This window comes from Pinus tabuliformis, chromosome 3_2 (assembly GCF_031772625.1).
Source record: "Pinus tabuliformis cultivar Carrire ecotype Pingquan chromosome 3_2, CPIR1, whole genome shotgun sequence".
Classification (NCBI taxonomy): Eukaryota; Viridiplantae; Streptophyta; class Pinopsida; order Pinales; family Pinaceae; genus Pinus; species Pinus tabuliformis.
The window spans coordinates 470,403,976-470,422,339 of record NC_142302.1 but is presented as its reverse complement, the minus strand read 5'-3'; the positions used below and the strand labels follow the sequence as shown (position 1 = coordinate 470,422,339).

Here is an 18,364-nt window from a genome sequence, read left to right as displayed (position 1 = left end):
CTATCTTAGTACAGGTTAAGAAAACATGCATTACAAACATTTAAAGAATAGTCTTACAAACGGGTATAAAACATGCATGAAAATGTGTTGGCCTGAGATAGGCTTCTGAATTAAGCAAAAGATCCAAGACACATCTCCACACCATACATCTAATCCTAGTAGTGGGATATTGGAGCCACTCCTCACTCCTCAAAGAACAGATTACAGACTCTCAAGGCTATGTGGGACGAGCCAAGGTGAAAAGTCCTTTGCTCATACAATGAGGGGGTATATATAGACAAGGTGGTATAACTGAACCTTGTGACTCTTCGACTTCCCTCATGACTATTTGACTTCCTATGACTTTTCAACTTTACATGACTCTTCGACTTCATATGTGGGTCTCTTGGACTTCCACTTTACATTACATTGATTACAATAAGTATGGCACATAGTAGTGATGTGGCCAAGACAACTCATGACACAACTCGACATGACCCTACTAACATGTACTGGTTGACTGTGGTGTTTGTGTCATGTTGTTGTGTCACTGAGTGATGGTACGGTCTTGGTGTAATATGTCTTCACCTTAGTATGGAAAATTACATAGGGTCTTTGATGGTCTTGGTCTTTGCTTGATGGTGCATGTGAATGTGTCCCTTTCTCTCACTTGCTCGATGTGCTTCATGTGTTCATTCAACCATGAGAAAGTCTTTGAGCATGCGCCTCTTTCCCATATAGTTTGTTGTCATGCCATGTTTCATTGATGTACTTGTTCCTGCAATCACTCATGATGAGACAACATCAAATCCAAAAATCTCCTAGTCTATCATGATGCATTGTTTTCCAATTCGGTGCAAGTTACTGGGAAAGGGAAAAGGCACTGAAATTGTGTAGAGCACAGCTCAAGCCAGGATGTGAGGCTTCAGAGAACTGTTGGGAAAAACTACACAGATTTCACTAGGAGACAGATTTTCGCAATCTAGGACAACAGTGATAGTTGTGGGGCAAAACCCATCTCGAAGGAAGAATTGCATAGTTTCTGGGAGGAAGGGCCAATCTGCACAATTTTCAAGGAGAACACTGGTAGTTCATCCAGCTTGGATCTATGCAAATTCTCCGAGGAAGACAGTGTGGGCAATAGGAGGCACTGGCAGAAAAATCTACACAATTTTCCAGAGGAGGACAAGATCACTCAACCGGAGCTGCTGGTAAAAATTGCACAATCCTGGGAGACAGTCCGGGCTTGGACAGTTCTACGCAATTTCTGGGTTGATTGCAGAGCGGGGAATAAGGGTTGGTAGCAACCAGATCTATGTAGTTTTCTTAGTGAGAAGAGCAGGTCAACAAGGAATCCTCCCTGACAGTTCTGCACAGTTTCTAGGTTGTTTGTAGAGAGGGGAAGAAGGGTTGGTGCAGGATAGCTCTGTGCAATTCCTGGGTTGGTTGCATAGCAGGCTAGTAGGGAAGCCTACCTGGCAGATTTGCACAATTTTTTGGGACAGCACAGTGACAAGCAGCAGATGCTTGTCCCACATGTTTGTGTAGTTTCAACAGGAAGTGCAAGGCAGTCAGGCTAGACAAGTTCTATGTAGTTTTGGAGATCAGTATAGTCATGGGTCACAACTCAAGTTCCTTCTCCAGTTGACCAGCGGGAGGCTTGATGAGAGGTCTTGCGAGAAGAACATATTAGATCGACTTCTGGGACAACTTCTGTGCAGTTCTTAGAGTCAGTCAGTTGGCTCATCTCCATAGTTGTGCAGTGCGGGTTGCCTAGAGGACAGCCTCAAGCTCTACGCAGTTCTTGGAAATAGTGCAAGGTCAATGAGATCGGGTCTGGTTGACGGAGGGTTATCCGGTCGACATATTTTTTGGGAAAATTGACTAAGCATGAAAGCAATTGTACTTGTGCATACATCAAAATGTGATCACACACTTAGCACAACTCAACGACAAGACACCTCAAACCAACAAGACATCATGTGCTCAGTGAAGCTGACGTAAGGGTTAAGAGCGATAAGTGCAACACTTGAGATATGTTTTCGAACGACCGTGATGACACTTGTGCAACAATGTTTACACCTTCGTATGTGAGTGCGACTGATGCCGACAGAGTGAAAACAATTCATGCACACAAAGAGAAACCTTCGACATAACCAAAACTGGGTCGCAATCATGAAAGAGAAATCAACATCCAAAAGATAACAGTTGGTCAAATAAGTGAAAAGGAAGCAAGACATGTAGAGGAAACAAATGAAATGACTTTGTTCTTGCAAACATGCATGTTATCGAAGACATCATGATATGACAATGACAAGCAGTCCTTCAAGCTATACTAAGAGATGTACTTCAAAATATATTCTTTATTTACCATACTTACCCTCAAGATGATCGTGAATTCGACGGAGTTTGCATGAGGTCCCAATATTTTATCATAACCTGGTTTCTTTTTCCTTCTCCTCAACTCCTCGAGAGTGATCTAGCATGTCATCTTTTCCTGTAATCACTGAGAAATAGATTTGCGTAATTTCAGTGGACAGTGACTACTTTCGAGATGATCTGTGCAGTTTTCCAAAGCAAGGATGGTTGCCTGCTCTACACAATTTCTGAGAGCAAGGTTGTTGGCCTGCTCTGCGTAGTTTTCCAAAGAACGGTTGGGATTCTAGCCTACTCTGCGCATTTTTCCAGAGCAAGGTTGGGCTGCTCTGGGGAATTTCTGGGAGCAAGGCTGCTAGGCAGTTAGGACAACACTGTACAGTTTTGAGATGCAAGACACTACTATAGTATGGGGTCCTAGGAGGACACCTCTGCACATTTTCTGAGTGCAGTGCAGCGTGAGCAGCTAAGGGACAATACTACGCATTTTCTGATGACAGGGCACTGCTGTGGGATGGGGTCCTAGGAGGACACCTCACGCAGTTTCTTAATGCAGGGAAGCCAGACTGCTCTACACATTTCTGGAGAACAGTTTTGGTTGTCTTATTGCTCTGCACATTTCTTGAGAGTAGTGTTGGTTGCCTGACTACTCTGTGCATTTTTGGAGATAAGTGTTGGCTTCTTGATTGTTTTGCGCATTTCTGAAGACAGTGGGTTCCGGCTATGGAAGGACACTAGAGGAAACCACTACGTAGTTTTGGATGCAAAGGGAGGCTGGGGTCTCTGTGCATTTCACAGTTCGAACAAGCAAGGGAAAAAGCTTGAGGGTTGCAAAAGCAAAGTGTGTAGTTCCAGAAAGCTAGATGAGGCTAGGTTGCTCAGGAAACTAGGATAAGTGTGACATCAATGAGACTGATGCCAAAAATAATAGAACTTGACTATGATCACACACGAACACTTAGTGATACAACATAGACCATCCAAAACATAAAATACATACTCTTCTTGATGCAACAATCTTTGTGACAACAGTGCGTGAAGTGAGTGTGAAACATGTCTATGTAATGAGAATAACCCATATGCACAAGATTTCCCCTTGAAGTAGAACAATATTCTCTTTGCATGAAAAACAATAATTCCGATGCCCAAAGATGACACGTACTACATAAAGATGAGAATGTAAACAAATATTAAGATCAAGGAGGGGGCTTGAGATCATTTGCTTACCAACAAGTGACCAAGGAACGATTGATCATAGGATCCAAGGTAGCCTCCGAAATTTGCATGCGAGCCAAAATTTTGGAGGGTGGTTGTAGCCGCTACAACAGATAGATATTCACTTGAATAGTGACCAAAATATAATAAATATTTCCTTTCAAAACTCCTCTTAAACATAATCCCTTACGAACATATTTTTTTACCGAATGCAGTTTCACATGTTGCAAACAGGGTCCCTTAGGAACATATGTTTTTTAACATAATGCAGTTTCACATGTTGTAGGAATTAAGCTCCTAGTATAAGATTTGTTTCTTCTTCATTGATAACAATGGACGATGGCCTATGACAAATTTGATTGAATTGGGTTGTGACAAATCTTATTGAATTGGGTTGTGCTCGTCAAATGCAGATGAAACTCGATCTAGGGAAATCATCTTAATCTATGACAAAACCTCATACAGAACAGATGTATGCATCATGAAAGGTGATATCATAACTATCGGTGGAAAGATTAACAGATCCCGCACATGCCTCATAGTGCCAAGTAACCCATTCCATCCCAACGTCGGTGTTCTCTACAGGGGGCTACACACGCAACCTTTTCCATGAATTTATAGATGTAAGTGTCCCTCTTTTTATAACCTCCTACCATCTCAAAGGCTAAGTCATCTTCATTAGAATGAATCACAAGCCCTGGTGGAATCGAAATTCGGGGACATCATAAGACAGCTCTCGTTTTAGAATATCCTCAACTTCAGAAAAGAGATCGATCCTGAACTCATTGCTTCCCGAAGGCCATCATAGGCTTGTGCTTTCACGAGTATCTCTGGGTAAACCCCGAACTCACTCCATATAAACATACAATAATGGATTTCCATAAAATGCTCAACAAGCGCTTTCAAAGATGGGAATAAGAAATCGATTTTCCAATATTCATTATTCAAATCGCTAAGGCCTAAGCTCATTCTGATTGCTCACAAGAGATTTAGGGTTTTCCTAAACCAGATAGAAATTGTTGAAGTGGATGAGAAAGTGGGTTTCAGAGTCATTGTTCTTTCGCCAAATGTAAACACCCTGATGAAAGAGATGTATAGAATTATCAATTCCTATGATGTTTTCATGGGAATTCATGGTGTGGCATTGACACATTTTATATTTCTTCCACCAGGGATCGTGTTCGTACAGGTGGTCCCTATGGGAATAGGGTGGGCTTCTCATACTTTCTTCATAATGCCCACCATGAAAATGGATTCGATCTCATACCTTGAATACCCAATCCTGTCATAGAAATATCGTTGTATGATGAGTATCCTAGGGATCATCTGTACATGAGGGATTTAAAGTCTGTGAATGCTAAAGGGTGGGAGGCAACTAAGAAGGTTTACCTAGACAATCAGAATCTAAAATTGTAGTTTCCTCACTTACAGAGGATGTTTATCAAAGCATTGGACCTCATTCACTCTAGAAGTAAGGTGAATTGAAGCTCGAGCGAACAAATTAGCAATGGGAAATTTGAATTCGTGTAGATTTGTATTCAATATCAAAGTTGTAGATATTTGCCTTCTGATAAGCCGAGCAACCACTCACACAGATTTGTTATGTAGGACCGATCTCTGTAATTTAAGGAGTAAGTGTTCTCATAAATATGAGATTAATTTAAACATGTTAGGGTTTGAATCTTTTTCCTTATTTTTATTCAAAATTGTATATTGTTAAAAATACATAATCCAAGGTTTTTTTAAAGGGTTAAATCATTTTATACATTATAAAATGTAAATATGATATTTATTAAAAGTTTTGAGTTTAATGCGGTAGAGTTTAACTAATCAACCCTTAGTTTTTAGAAGCATTTATATGGTGGTTGTGAGAGTTTATATTTTTTTCTTATTTTTTATAATGCAATCTATTGTATTTTAAAATTGAAACAAGTTTATTAAGGTTACTTGGTTCTCTTCTTTAAAGATTTGGTCACACATTTTTATTGGAGCGTTTAACATCTACAAGTCTCATGTTCACGTTCTTGTCATTCATTGTATCACTATGAGATCTATACATCAGCTTCAATGTCTTATTCAACACTCTATTTTATGTTAGAAATATCACACCCATTGTTCCCGTGATTGTTCTAGATTATCGGTAGAAATTAATAGTCGACAAGTTTAGGTAAAAAATAAATGAGAGTTGGTGAAATCCTTCTAGATTCACTGGTTATATTTATGTACAAATCTCAATCTATGGAATACAATTTATAATATTTCGTGTTCAGTGTTTTCTCTAATATGGTATCGGAGCTCGGGTTGTGAGAGTTGAGGGTCGTAAGGCATTGGCATGAGGAGCATTGGTGTGCTTCCTACTAATGAGTCATCTAATGTGAAGAAGTGAAGTGTTTGTTTTGTACGTTATTCTCTGAGGCCGAGGATGTCAGTGGTGGTGTTGAGGTTATGTGTTGAGTGCAATTTGTGTGGAGTTGAACTAGGATAAAGTGCTGCATTAGGGGATTTTTGAGGTCTAAAATGGGCCTCCTAAGGAAATTATAAAATAATAGTGGAAATAATAAATTAAGATTAGATTACATCATCAAATTTTAGAGGGAAAGAAGACAAAAATATTTGTTCAAATCGTATTTTCAACTTATCTACGTATGGGTTTACTCAAATTTCAAGTGGAAACACTCATTGGATGCAGAATTTGATTCCTCATCCAAGGAGTATCCATGTTGCATACTTTTTATGGACCTTGCTACATGAAAAATGAGAAATACATGAAAAACGTGATTGCAGTCATGTTTTTTCATGTATTTCTCATTTTCTGTGTAGTAGGGTCCATCGAAATTATGCAACATGGGTACTCCTTGAATGAGGAATTAAATTCTGCATCCAACGAGTACTCCCACTCGAAATTTGAGTAAAAAATTAGGGGGATATTTTGAAAATACGAGTTGAAAAAATAGTTTTATTATTTTTTAATCTTTGTACTTTTTTACTCCAGAAATGGTGAATCACCCCCCATGGTCTACATCATCATATTGAATCATATTGGTTCTTATAAAGTTTATTTTGGTTGTACATTTTTCTTAGGAGGCCCATTTTAGACCTCAAAAATCCGCTAATGGAGGTTGACCTGCATGTGGAGCGGCCACTATGCACAGGATTTGATAATCATGAGTGTTGAATTATGTGGCAGAAGCGATAGTGAACGTAGCACACTAGCAAACCCATAAATAAGTATATGTGTTGCTATTTGAAGTTTGTTGGATCCATTAGAGAAGCGTAAATAGCTATTTGGAGGACAGATTGTTGTGGATATCTGCACTGTAGACATTTTTGAGGAGTTGTTGTGGCTTCTTAGATTTCCCAACTCCATTGAAGTGTGACTTTGTCTTGCTTACTGTTCAAGTGTGCTTTCCTAGCTTGAGGAAGCCAGATTTGTATGTGTAAAATTGGAGCGTTTTCCAAAGAAAACCAACAAGTTTTACTGTGTTGCAGAGTTACTGTGCATGCTTGTTGAAAAGAGTGTCTACTCTTTGTGGACCTGTAGTGCTGACGGAACCTGTAGAGGATCGATAGAAGAGATCTGCAAAGAGGAAACGTGTCGCAGCTTGTTTGACGGTTTTGATGAATAGGACTCTCTAATTTTTGTGTATTACCACTGTGTAAGTTGTGGACGTTGTGTGAAACAGTGTAGCTTGAAGCTTGTGAAGAAGCCTAATGTAAACTGTGTGGATTGCAGAGTGTTAAAGCAGGCCCACTACTGTCAAGCTGTTGATAAAAGTAAATAAGAGAAAATTGTTGGAGTTTGTCTTGCTTAGAGAACTAATGGATGAAGGAATTGAAGAACTTAAATTGAAATATGATAATGAATAACTTTCAAGAGAAAGTTGGTTTCAAATGTTGCAGGAAAAGTAACTCAGATAAATTGTTCAATGGAGCGGTAAACCAAGTTAAAGATCAATTGGATAAGCCAAATGAAACTAAGTATAAAGATGTGGTAGAAGAAAAGAACCCAAATTATGATGATTTTGTAAATCTCACTAATGTTTACCAATGTGCAAGTATTGGTAGCATCCAAGAAGAAGAAACAGAAAGAGAATAAAATAACTCAGTTGTAATGTCAATTGAACAATACTTAAAAAATATCATTGATGGGAGTGAACGTGTTGAAAAAGGAGTTTAAATGAATTGGAATCATCCTAGTCATAACAAGGAGCAATATCCAGCGTTCATGATCTGGAGTAAGAAGAAGAAGAAATAAGTTTGGAGCAACAAGGTCAAGAAAAAATTTCATCAATATATTGTAGCAAAGAAAGTCAAAATGAAATATATGAGTCATGTTTGTAAGCCTAGCTGAGGCTTAGACCATCAAGCAAGTGAACATTTAGGTCGTGGTTAAGGGGAGTTGTTAGAAATAATCATGCCCATTGTTCCCATGACGGCAATGATTGTTCTATATTGTCGGTAGAAGTTAATATTCGTCAAAGTTTAGGTAGAAAATAAATGAGAGTCGGTGAAATATCTGTAGATTCATCGGTTGGCTTTGTGTATAAATCTCACTCTGTGGAATACAATCTATAAGCTTCTGTGTTCAATGTTTTCTCTAATATTTTAGAGGTTTTTTTTATTATCCTATGGTTTTTTCTCCTTTTTTTTTTTGTAATTTTTCCTTGTAAAATTCTATTTTGTATTTGGGTACTTCATAAAGTCTTGTTACAAGATATTGGTATTTTTTAATGCATAATGCAGCTAATTGTAAGCTGAGTTAGCTAATCTTATCTATCTACATAGGTGTGATAGATATATTTTTATTAAAATTTGGGCCTCTTTCATTGCGCTATATAAGAGACGTCCTCTTATATTGAACAAGTATTGCAAAACAATTTTGGCTCTCCTAAATCACACTTTTTTATTGAAGCTTTCAAGATCTACAAGTCTTATGTCCTTGTCATTTGATGTATCATTGTGAGATATTTAGTGTCAACTTCAATGTCTTATTCAACACTTTATTTTGAAGGGATTTTTTTCCTATCTGTTTTCCTGCTTTTCTCTATTTGTAGAAGTCTATTTTTTGTTTAGGTACTTAATAAAGCCTTGTTACAAGACATTGGTATTTTTCAATGCATAATGCATCTTTTTCCAATGTAACTTAATTGTAAGCTTAATTTTCTAAAGTTATCTATGTACATAGGTCTCATAGATATCTTTTTGTTAAAAGTTGGGCATCTTTAATTGCATATATTAGAGACATCCACTTATACTAAACAAGGGAAACTTAGTCCTTAGCGCATAAATTTAAATTTAAAATTTGTATTGCATAAATAATTTTATAATTGATATGTATTCTAGAATTGAATCAATGGTTTGCAATGGCTAACCTAATGAAATTTAGGTCAAGCAAGATTTGCAATATATTCATTTGGAACCCAATGTAACAAATGACTCATGGATGCAGGGTTTAATCTCATGATTATACTGCAACCATTAAATATTCCACACTCCATAGCATGTTATACAAGTCCATGAATTCATTTATATACTTGAATAAAATTTAAGTCATTTTCATATAGGCATTACTCAATGAACTCTCATGTAATAAATAAATGACAATGTGTCATAGTTCCTGAATGGTTGCTTTCACTGTCGTTGGCCACATTCAAGCAGTAGTTGAGAAACATCACCATCTTTCTCATGTTTCGCATTGTCCTGAATTTGTAGAAACCACCAAAAAAAATGCTACTAAAATGTAAAATAACCTTGGATCATAGTGAGCCCAATCTGCATGAGAAAACCTAATAATAAATGGCATTTAATCAATTCATGTTTCACTTTATTCAAATAGATGAAACCTCCCCTTTCAGTGGAAAGGTATAAGAAAAATGTTATATAAGTCTGTAGTCTAAAAATTATGCTTTTTTGCCTTGAAGGTTTTGGAAATTTCGGCCATATTTTGAAAAAATCAACAGGGATTTTTGTAAATCCAAGTAAAAGTTGTCAAAATTCATAATTTTAGGTGCCCTAGATGTTTTTGATGGTGTTGGATCCATTTCCACCATCAAAAACATGATTCAAACACTACATCTACAATATTTTTTGAAAAAAAATTTACCCAGATTCCAGCCACTTTTGACCATCTAGATAATTCCTCCACCTCCGTAATCGACTCCCTATATAAGTCCCTCACTTGCAACTCATAAAGTCACATTATGGAGGTGGAGGTGGAAGTTAATGCCAAATTAAAAGCTCAAAATTTCGTGAATAATGAAAATTGTGAATAAATTTTGGATGTAGTATACTTCATGCCAAATCTGGTCTAATTCTAGAAAATGCACTGAAAGTAGTGTAGTGTGTTTATGACCAGAATAAATTTGAAATCAAAGTTTCAAAACAATACTATTTCATCCAAGTAAGTTTAGGTTCGACAAATCGAGTGCTCTAAACGTAGAGACATATGCGAAAGTAATTATATTGAAAATTACTCTAAGCTAGGACGTACGATGTACACACTCTTTCTATATTATATATTTATGAAGTATTCTTTATTACCCTGAGCTCTATATATTATTGTTTTATAATATGCTTTTATTTTATAAGTCTTATTTTTTTAGCATAGCCACTCCTTTAGGCTTTCTAAACAAACATTTGTATTGTAGCAACCCTTTTAGGTTGAGTAGAAAGACAGTTGAGTAGAAAGACTAGGAGAGGAATAAGAATATAGAAAGTTGTAGTAGTATAAATAGAAAGTCTTTTTTTTTAATAGTAAGGCAAGTAACTATCAAAATATAAGGTATCAAAACATAAGAGAGTTAAAAATAATTTTTTTTTAAGACTAGTTTTAAGGTAGTACAGGGAATTCTATTGAACTTGTTAATTAAGGAAAATAACAATATTCAACTTTGAAAAGCTATTAAAAATAATCATTTTTGTTAATTAGTTTAGTTGGACAGTTAGTTGTGAGTTAGAGTTTAGTTAGTTATTAGTTTGAGGCATTTTTAGAAAGTTAATTTTAGCAACTATTAGTCAAGATATTTTTGTTAAATTCATGTAAGTTTTAGATATCTTTAGAAGCAGTTAATTATAGGCGATTCCTGAAAAGTCTTATTTTATGTAAAATTTCTTTAATGATGAAAAGGGTTTGCAATGTCCCAAGTGTGTTTCCTCATTCTCTCTGTAATTTTTTTCATGGTATAAAACTAGGTTTAAGACAAAACCAGGTTTAAGACTCTCTATTAAGTGGAGAGCATAACAAGTTGTAAAATCCATGAGTTTTAATTTCATATCATACAGATCGTGAAGGAACAAATCTGAGTGTGAAGTTTGCATAAAAACATTGAAGGATTTTTTTTTTGTTTTATTGAACTGACTAAACTGCCACTATTGTGTACTCGTGTGTGAGAGTGCAAAGTCATTGCCATTGAGTTGTAAGAGAACATTGCCATTAATGCTAGCCACCACCATTGTAGTGAATCACAATTGCCACCACCGTTGTCAGAAATCAGCCACTGCATATGTCAACAGAGAGTAGCCAAGATTTAGGGGTATTTTAGCTCGTGTTGAAACCTTGACTGACCTCATATCCTTATGTAGATTGCACATTTTGGAAATATCCTGAGTTTAACAGTCATGAGAGAGGTCAAATATTTGGTTGTTTTTTAAAATAAAAGCATCTATATGTTAAATTCACTATTAATCTCTTTTTTTGATATATAAACTAATTAATATTTCACTCTATCAAGTTTTGGTATATATATATATATGTATGTATGTATGTATGTATGTATGCATGTATGTATGTATGTATGTATGTATTGTGTGTGTGTATGTGTGTGTGGGGTTTAAAGGGTATTAATAAGTTTGATTACATATGGATATTACATATAAAAAAATAAAAAGTAAAAATAAAAGAAGAGGAGGAACCTATATATCTTTTGAGGTACATATATTTTTTTGTGAAATGTGGCAAGTTGATATTCATTAACAAAAAAAGGATCATATTGTGTTCACGTCCAAACCAAACAGTCTTGAGAAAGACAGAGACAACAGAGTGAATTTCTCCTCACTAAAGCATATAAGTGGGTTGTTTTCTGCAACTTGCCAAGACAACAACATAAAGAACAAAAAAATTTAGACCATATCCCTTACACCCAAGAGCCAGAGGCAACTCTAATACATCATAACATTCATTTGTCCACTAACCAGTCAACGGATCAAAATGTTACCAATAAACATATCCCTTATAGTCGAGATCCAGAGCCATAAAGCCACGAACCAATCGGCAGATGGAAGTATTACCAACAAATATTCATCCAAAGTACCACGTAAAGCAAGGCTGCAAAGGTATAATTGTAACCCACAGAAAATATGAAGCACAACATGACATACCAAATGTGCACCAACCATGAGCAGTGTAACCATCCCATAAACAATAAGTGCAACATCGGGCTCCATTTACTAAAGAGCGCGACGAAATAAAAGCCATTCCACGATGCAAAGCACATAAAAACCCTAGAATGAAACACAGTGGTGTGAAAACATACAAGCTACATATAGAGTTGAACTATAAAGATCACCTATATAACACCAATGAGAAGCATGGACAATATGCAAATTATGCTCACACTAAAAATATTAATATCCAAGAAGGCCACAAAAGCCATGCATACCCATCGAGTCCCATGTTGTGAGAAACAAGAAAAAAAACCATCTACTGCACTGAAACATGATTTTCAAAATGGCAACAAAAAAACTTAAGATCAATTTCTAATCTTGGTCAGATGAAATGGTAGTGAGGTCCTGGACACTGTCAACCGACGAATCAGTAGGGTCTCCAGGGGTGTCTGTAAGATCACAAGAGGTTGAATCTGCCACTGGAAAAATTTCCATTCGAGTCAGTCTAGAGTCCACATTATCTAGACAGAATCTTTGGTTTTGCAACATGCGTTTAATGTTCTCCAACCCAGAGAATACATTATAAGTTTCAACTTTCTTGCCTTGAAAAATTAAGTGCAACAATGTGTCCATTTGTTGATGTAAATCCAAAGAGTAAAGGAAATGGAGTCGCCTTTTTTGGAATCTACTTGGATCCAGAACCCCTTTCACATCTGCACCTGCCACCTCTGAATCAAAATGATAAGGGAATTCCCCTGTTTCTTTTGACTCCAGCAAAAAAATATCTTTCCTCGCCTCAAAAGGAGCAACATCAAAGAAAAATGTTGAATTCTTTTGAATCCAACATTGCCTACACCACCCCTCCTGCTCGTCATTCTCTAGCAAGGAGGCATGATAACTATGGCAAGTGAGCAAAAAAAACTCCAAGAACCTCAACCTGGAAAATAAAAATGAAGGAGCACTAACCCTTGAACCCCTAATCGAAGGAATAACAAATCATCCCCCAATTGCTAGACCTAAGGACAAAATTCAAGTAAATTACCTAATTGAGGACAATGCAAAGGCATAAAACACCAAATTGCGCATAACCATGCCAAACCATGAAGGTTCCCAATATCCAGACTAACAACTAGAACAATTCTGGAATCCACAGCACAAAACATCCAAAATAAAGTGAGAACTGGAATAATTAAAGAGAATGGTACTAACATTAACTCTAAGAATCCCCAAAAACAGACTTAAAGTAAACTAGGAATATAAACCAGATATAGCCCAACAAATCCCTTTTTATAAACAATACTTTGACAGACCGAGTGATAAACTTTCCAAATTCAAAAACACAATAGCATAACCAAGTTAGCAGAAAACAAAAGCAATAGATGCAGAAGGAGACAAAATACCTCAACACATGTTAGCAAACTATCTAGAAAGAACCAAATTGAAGGTATGGACATGAGGTCAACAAGAAACCCAATACTCTGCAACATCCAAAGAGAAACCAAGAACAACAACTTCAAACGACACTAGGTGAAGGAGGTCAAGGATTAATCCTCACCTCTATTCCCACTCTACATGTGTCTCCATCATCCCACAACCTTTATTTTGCATTTATAATGACGATACCTTTTGTCCAAGGCCTAATGCCCAACAACGGTTCTCTACCATGCCATACCCAAATCAGGACATTTGTGAATTAGGCATGGCTTACAAAGCAACCCTAATTTCGTCCTCATTTACACCCTCATCGGGGAATCTTTTGAGATATATTTATGAAAGGAGAGTAAAGAATAAAAAAGAAGAAAGACAATTTATTTGTTTAAAGAGGGAAAAAGGTGTTTTATTTAAAAATATAAAATAAAATAGAATAAAAAAAAATGGTTTACTTATTAAAAATAATAAGAGAAAGAGATTTTCTTTGATTTCAAAAAAAAGAGTGCTATTGCTAGCATATTAAAGAATTAAGAGGAAAATTTTGTTGGTATTATTAGATAGATTTTTATGGCTTCTACAAGTAATTTGGCATAGACACAAGGGCCAGTTCTTGTTGGAAAGAACTATGATTTTTTGTTCATAAGAATGAAGGGTGTCTTGTAGTTACAAGAATGTTGGGAAGCAGTTGAGAATGGTTTTACAGATCCAGATCAAGAAACCCTACATGGCATGTCTAATAACTAGTCAAATAAAATTGAAGAAGTGATGAAAAAGGAGAATAGAACCGAATTTCCAACCTTAAGTTTAGTAGATGACTCAAATTTTCCCTAGTGAGAGCATCCAATGCAAAGCAAGCTTCAAACCCTCGGGAGAGGGTTTGAAACATTGAAAATCAGGGAGATAGAGAATATTGGCCAAGTCATGACTAGAGTGATGGGAGTTGTGAAACAACTCAATACGCATCCAGAGATGGTTGAAAATTAGAAAATTATAGAAAATTTTCTTAAGAGCTCACCTAAGAATTTGGAGACGATTGTATTGGTATAGAGGAATCCAAAGGTTTATCCAAACTTGTGTTGGAAATGATACTAAGAGGGGGGGTGAATCAGTATTATCAGATCAATAATTTTTCATTTCCCAAACAGATTTATATACGCTACTTCTGTGAAGTGAACTAGCATGTACACGCTACTGTGATTAGTGAAACCAGCGTATACCTAGAGAACTTGTGATTTAGTTAATTTATCATGTGTTGATCTATAACCAGTGCATTAGTAACTTATGAAATAGTGAAGTAAAAAATAGAATAAACCATCACATATAAGCAACACATATGAACACCAAGAATTAAGGTGGAAACCCAATGTGGTTGAAAACCACATGTTGTTGTCATCTCTGTCTTCTTTTAATAATAAGAAAATATGTTTATAATCTTGTAATGGTGCAAACTCATATCAATACACAGGCACCCACCTACAGAAGGCTACAACCTTCTCTCTTTTTCTAGCTTCTACTGGAAGGGAGCTATAACCCCCTAGCTCATGTACTAGCCAATGTGTTTACTAGTACGTAGGCATTGGCCTACAAAAGGCTATGACCTTCTCTCTTCCTCCAGGGACCACGTTTCATAAATTTTCAGACTGGATGCTCCCAGTACACAAAAATACACATGAAGGCCTTGTTTCATCAAATTTTCATACTAGACCCATCAGAAACTTTGAAACTCAAACTGCATCAACCAACAATCAGTTAATCTGAACAATCAGATCATTGTCACCAGAACATTGTGCTGAACCCAAAAACCTGCATCATCATTCAGAACCAGCTGCAACCTCAAAAATCATGCATTAGAATGTATACGCTACTTTATTGAACCCAACCTGTGTGTATACGCTACTTCCTTTAATCAAACCTGTGTATACCTTCAAAACTACTGAAACATAAAACTTTTGAATCAAGTCTGTACCAACCAACAATATACTGAACATCTACTGTCAATTTATAGAGCCTTACATAGGCAGTAGCAGAGATCGCCCTTTTCACTTATACAGTTAATCAATCAAATATCAAACTCCTTATACATTCAGATCTAAGAAGACTTCATTGACATGTAGCAGTAAAACAATAGTATTGATCAAATAGATCATTCATCTCTGAACAACATACTTTTCTTTTGCATACGCTACTTGCAAGAGCTGGACCAACATGTATATGCAACTTCATGAAAGCGAGCGAGTATAGAAATCTGCAAATATTAACTCATAACTTCGTTGCTATTCCGAACTTCAGACAAACCCAGATCATGACATTCAAAGAATAAAATAGGTGTACACAATTAGATATGGCCCAACCAATATCAGATCATTCAATGATAAGTCATTTCAGGTCTCATGATCTTGATCCAACATTGAATTCAAGGTGCACAAAATATTTCAGATCAAATCACCAACATAGCCCCTGCAACATAAATATACTTCAGATAGAAATATTCCTTAGAAACCCTTTTCACTTGCACACATTGGCCTTACGATCTCCTCCTCCTTATATAGTTTTAGGCCTTTCTCAATACCTCGGAGCAAAACCACTTAGGACCCGTGGTATTCTTGGGCGGGATCAAATAGTCATTACTCTGCTCAATATTGTGGGATAATACCATGGTATTGACCCCTGGTATTCTCTACTCTTGAAATTCCTTGATTTTCCAACCTGTATGCGCTTTTCCTCTTGCAGGAGTGCGTGTATACGTATATGCACTTTTTGTTCTATGGACCTGCGTGTATACGTTGTTTTGACTAAGTGGACCTGTGTATACATCTTAAACTACTTTTCACCATCCTTTACCTTCAACTTCTTCATTCTGATTAGTAGACTTTAGTTCCATATTCCTGTTCTTCTGTACCAATGCCTTGTTACATCTGAATGGATCTGTTACATTGTGGGTTGCCTTTCATCAAAACTGAATTGACCTGTGAGTGAGTTTCCATCAAGGACAACACTTGTATCATAATGCCAACAATCTCCCCCTTTGGACTTGATGGCAACCATGTTGGTGTTGATTACTGCAAGCTGTAGAAACTATTAGTGATAACAGGCAACACCAAAATACTCTCCCCCTTTGACATCAAGGGAAAATGGCAGACCAAGTTATTCTCCCCCTTTGATATACATTATGCTATTCATGCTTCCCCTGAGTACATGCCGAGTCTACATAGATATGTTTCAAAAGAATAACATGACTCTATAACTCAACTAAGTGAGTATGACCTCCCTATGACCAATGACTCATACATACATCAATCACCCAACCAAGTTGGGATATATTTGACTCATCCACCCAACCAAGTGGGGATATACCAATTGTTTATACATGATAGAAATACAACAATTATTACATCATCCATCCCATGCAAAGTGGCAATACAAATTACATCATATGTCCAATAGGACTCATTGAGATATAGACCATGATAGAAGAAGTCATATCACACCCTCGATCTTTACATGACTTATGCAACAAATGATATAAGTATCTAAAGCCATAACTGAACTCAGCAACCATGATGACAACAATGTTGAATGTGAGTGAAATCTAATGCTCCCCCTGAACCTATGCTACATGTGCATTGTCAACAAGTCATTCATCAAGGCATCTTTGTTAATCAGATAAAAATCAATGAACAAAGCATATCGTCAGACTGTAATCATCAATATCAGATAGAGCACCCATATCAGAGTCTGACCCACTATTTTTCTGTCATAAAAACATATATGCTCCTTCAGCCACAGAAACCCACGTGTATACGCAACTATACTTCATGAAACTCGTGTATAATAACCTTCCTCTGAAAATTGGATTTAATAGTAGGATGATTCAACAACTGCTCCCAACTTTTTTCTGAGATATTCAAATGTTTCTCTAGGAAGCAGTTTAGTGAATATATCAGCAACATGTTCTTTGGAGGGAACATACTCCAATTTAACCTTTTGTTCAAGCACTTTTTCTCGTAGAAAATGGTACTTAATGGGTTTGTGCTTGGTTTGGGAGTGCATGATAGGATTTTTTGAAATACTGATGGCACTTGTATTATCACATATAATGAAGAGGGGTGGAGTACATGTGATCTAAATGTCTTGCAATGTTTGCATCATTCAAAGTAGTTATGTGCAGTAAGATGCAACAACCACATATTTTGCTTCAGCTGTAGATAAGGCAATCGAACTTTGTTTCTTGTTGAACCATGACACTAACCGAGAACCCATATAGAATGCACCTCCATTAGTGCTCTTTCAATCATCAACATTTCCTGCCCAATATGTGTCTGTATATGCATGAAGAGTAAGGTTTGCATCTTTAGGATACCATAATCCAAAGTCCTGAGTTCCTTGAAGATATTTGAGAATTACTTTGACTGCTTGGAGATGTGATTCCTTTGGATTTTCTTGGAACCTTCCAACAATTCCTATTGCATGCATGATATCAGATCTAGTACCTATTAGATAAAGAAAAAATCCAATCATACATCTGTAAGTTAGTTGGTTTACCGCTCATGATTCATCATTAGAACTGAGACTTCATCCTGTTACCTTCTGTACTTCTTCAAGATCTGCTTGAGATATTTGGTTTGTGAAAGAAAGGTACCATCTTTTGTTTGTTGTACTTGTAGACCAATAAAATAAGTAAGTTCACCAAGTAAGGAAATTTCAAATACTTTTTGCATTACTGAAGAAAAATTCTGACTCATGGATTCTTCATTGCTACCAAAGATGATATCATCAACATAAACAACAATAATTAGCAGTTTATCATTTTCAACCTTTGTTTATAAATTGCTATCTGCAAAACCTTTTGTGAAACCTTGTTGTTGTAGATATTTGTCAAGGTGATAATACCAAGCCCTTGGAGCTTGTTTCAGACCATAGAGAGCCTTTTTAATCTTACATACGTGTTTTGAATCATTTCCAAGAATGAATCCTTATGGTT

The 18,364-nt window shown here is 36.4% G+C and overlaps 1 protein-coding gene and 1 pseudogene across 1 annotated transcript in view; one reads left to right on the top strand and one right to left on the bottom strand.

The window, feature by feature from the left end:
• LOC149181332 (xylan glycosyltransferase MUCI21-like) overlaps positions 1-5,055 on the top strand; it is a 43,293-nt pseudogene extending 38,238 nt beyond the window's left edge.
• Positions 5,056-12,324: 7,269 nt separating this feature from the next.
• The window catches only part of LOC149181331 (membrane-associated progesterone-binding protein 4-like), a 34,534-nt gene continuing 28,494 nt past the window's right edge, over positions 12,325-18,364 (bottom strand). The window contains exon 4 of the mRNA XM_089414155.1: positions 12,325-12,431. Coding sequence (XP_089270281.1) covers positions 12,325-12,431 — 107 coding nt within the window. The remainder of the gene's footprint in view (positions 12,432-18,364) is intronic.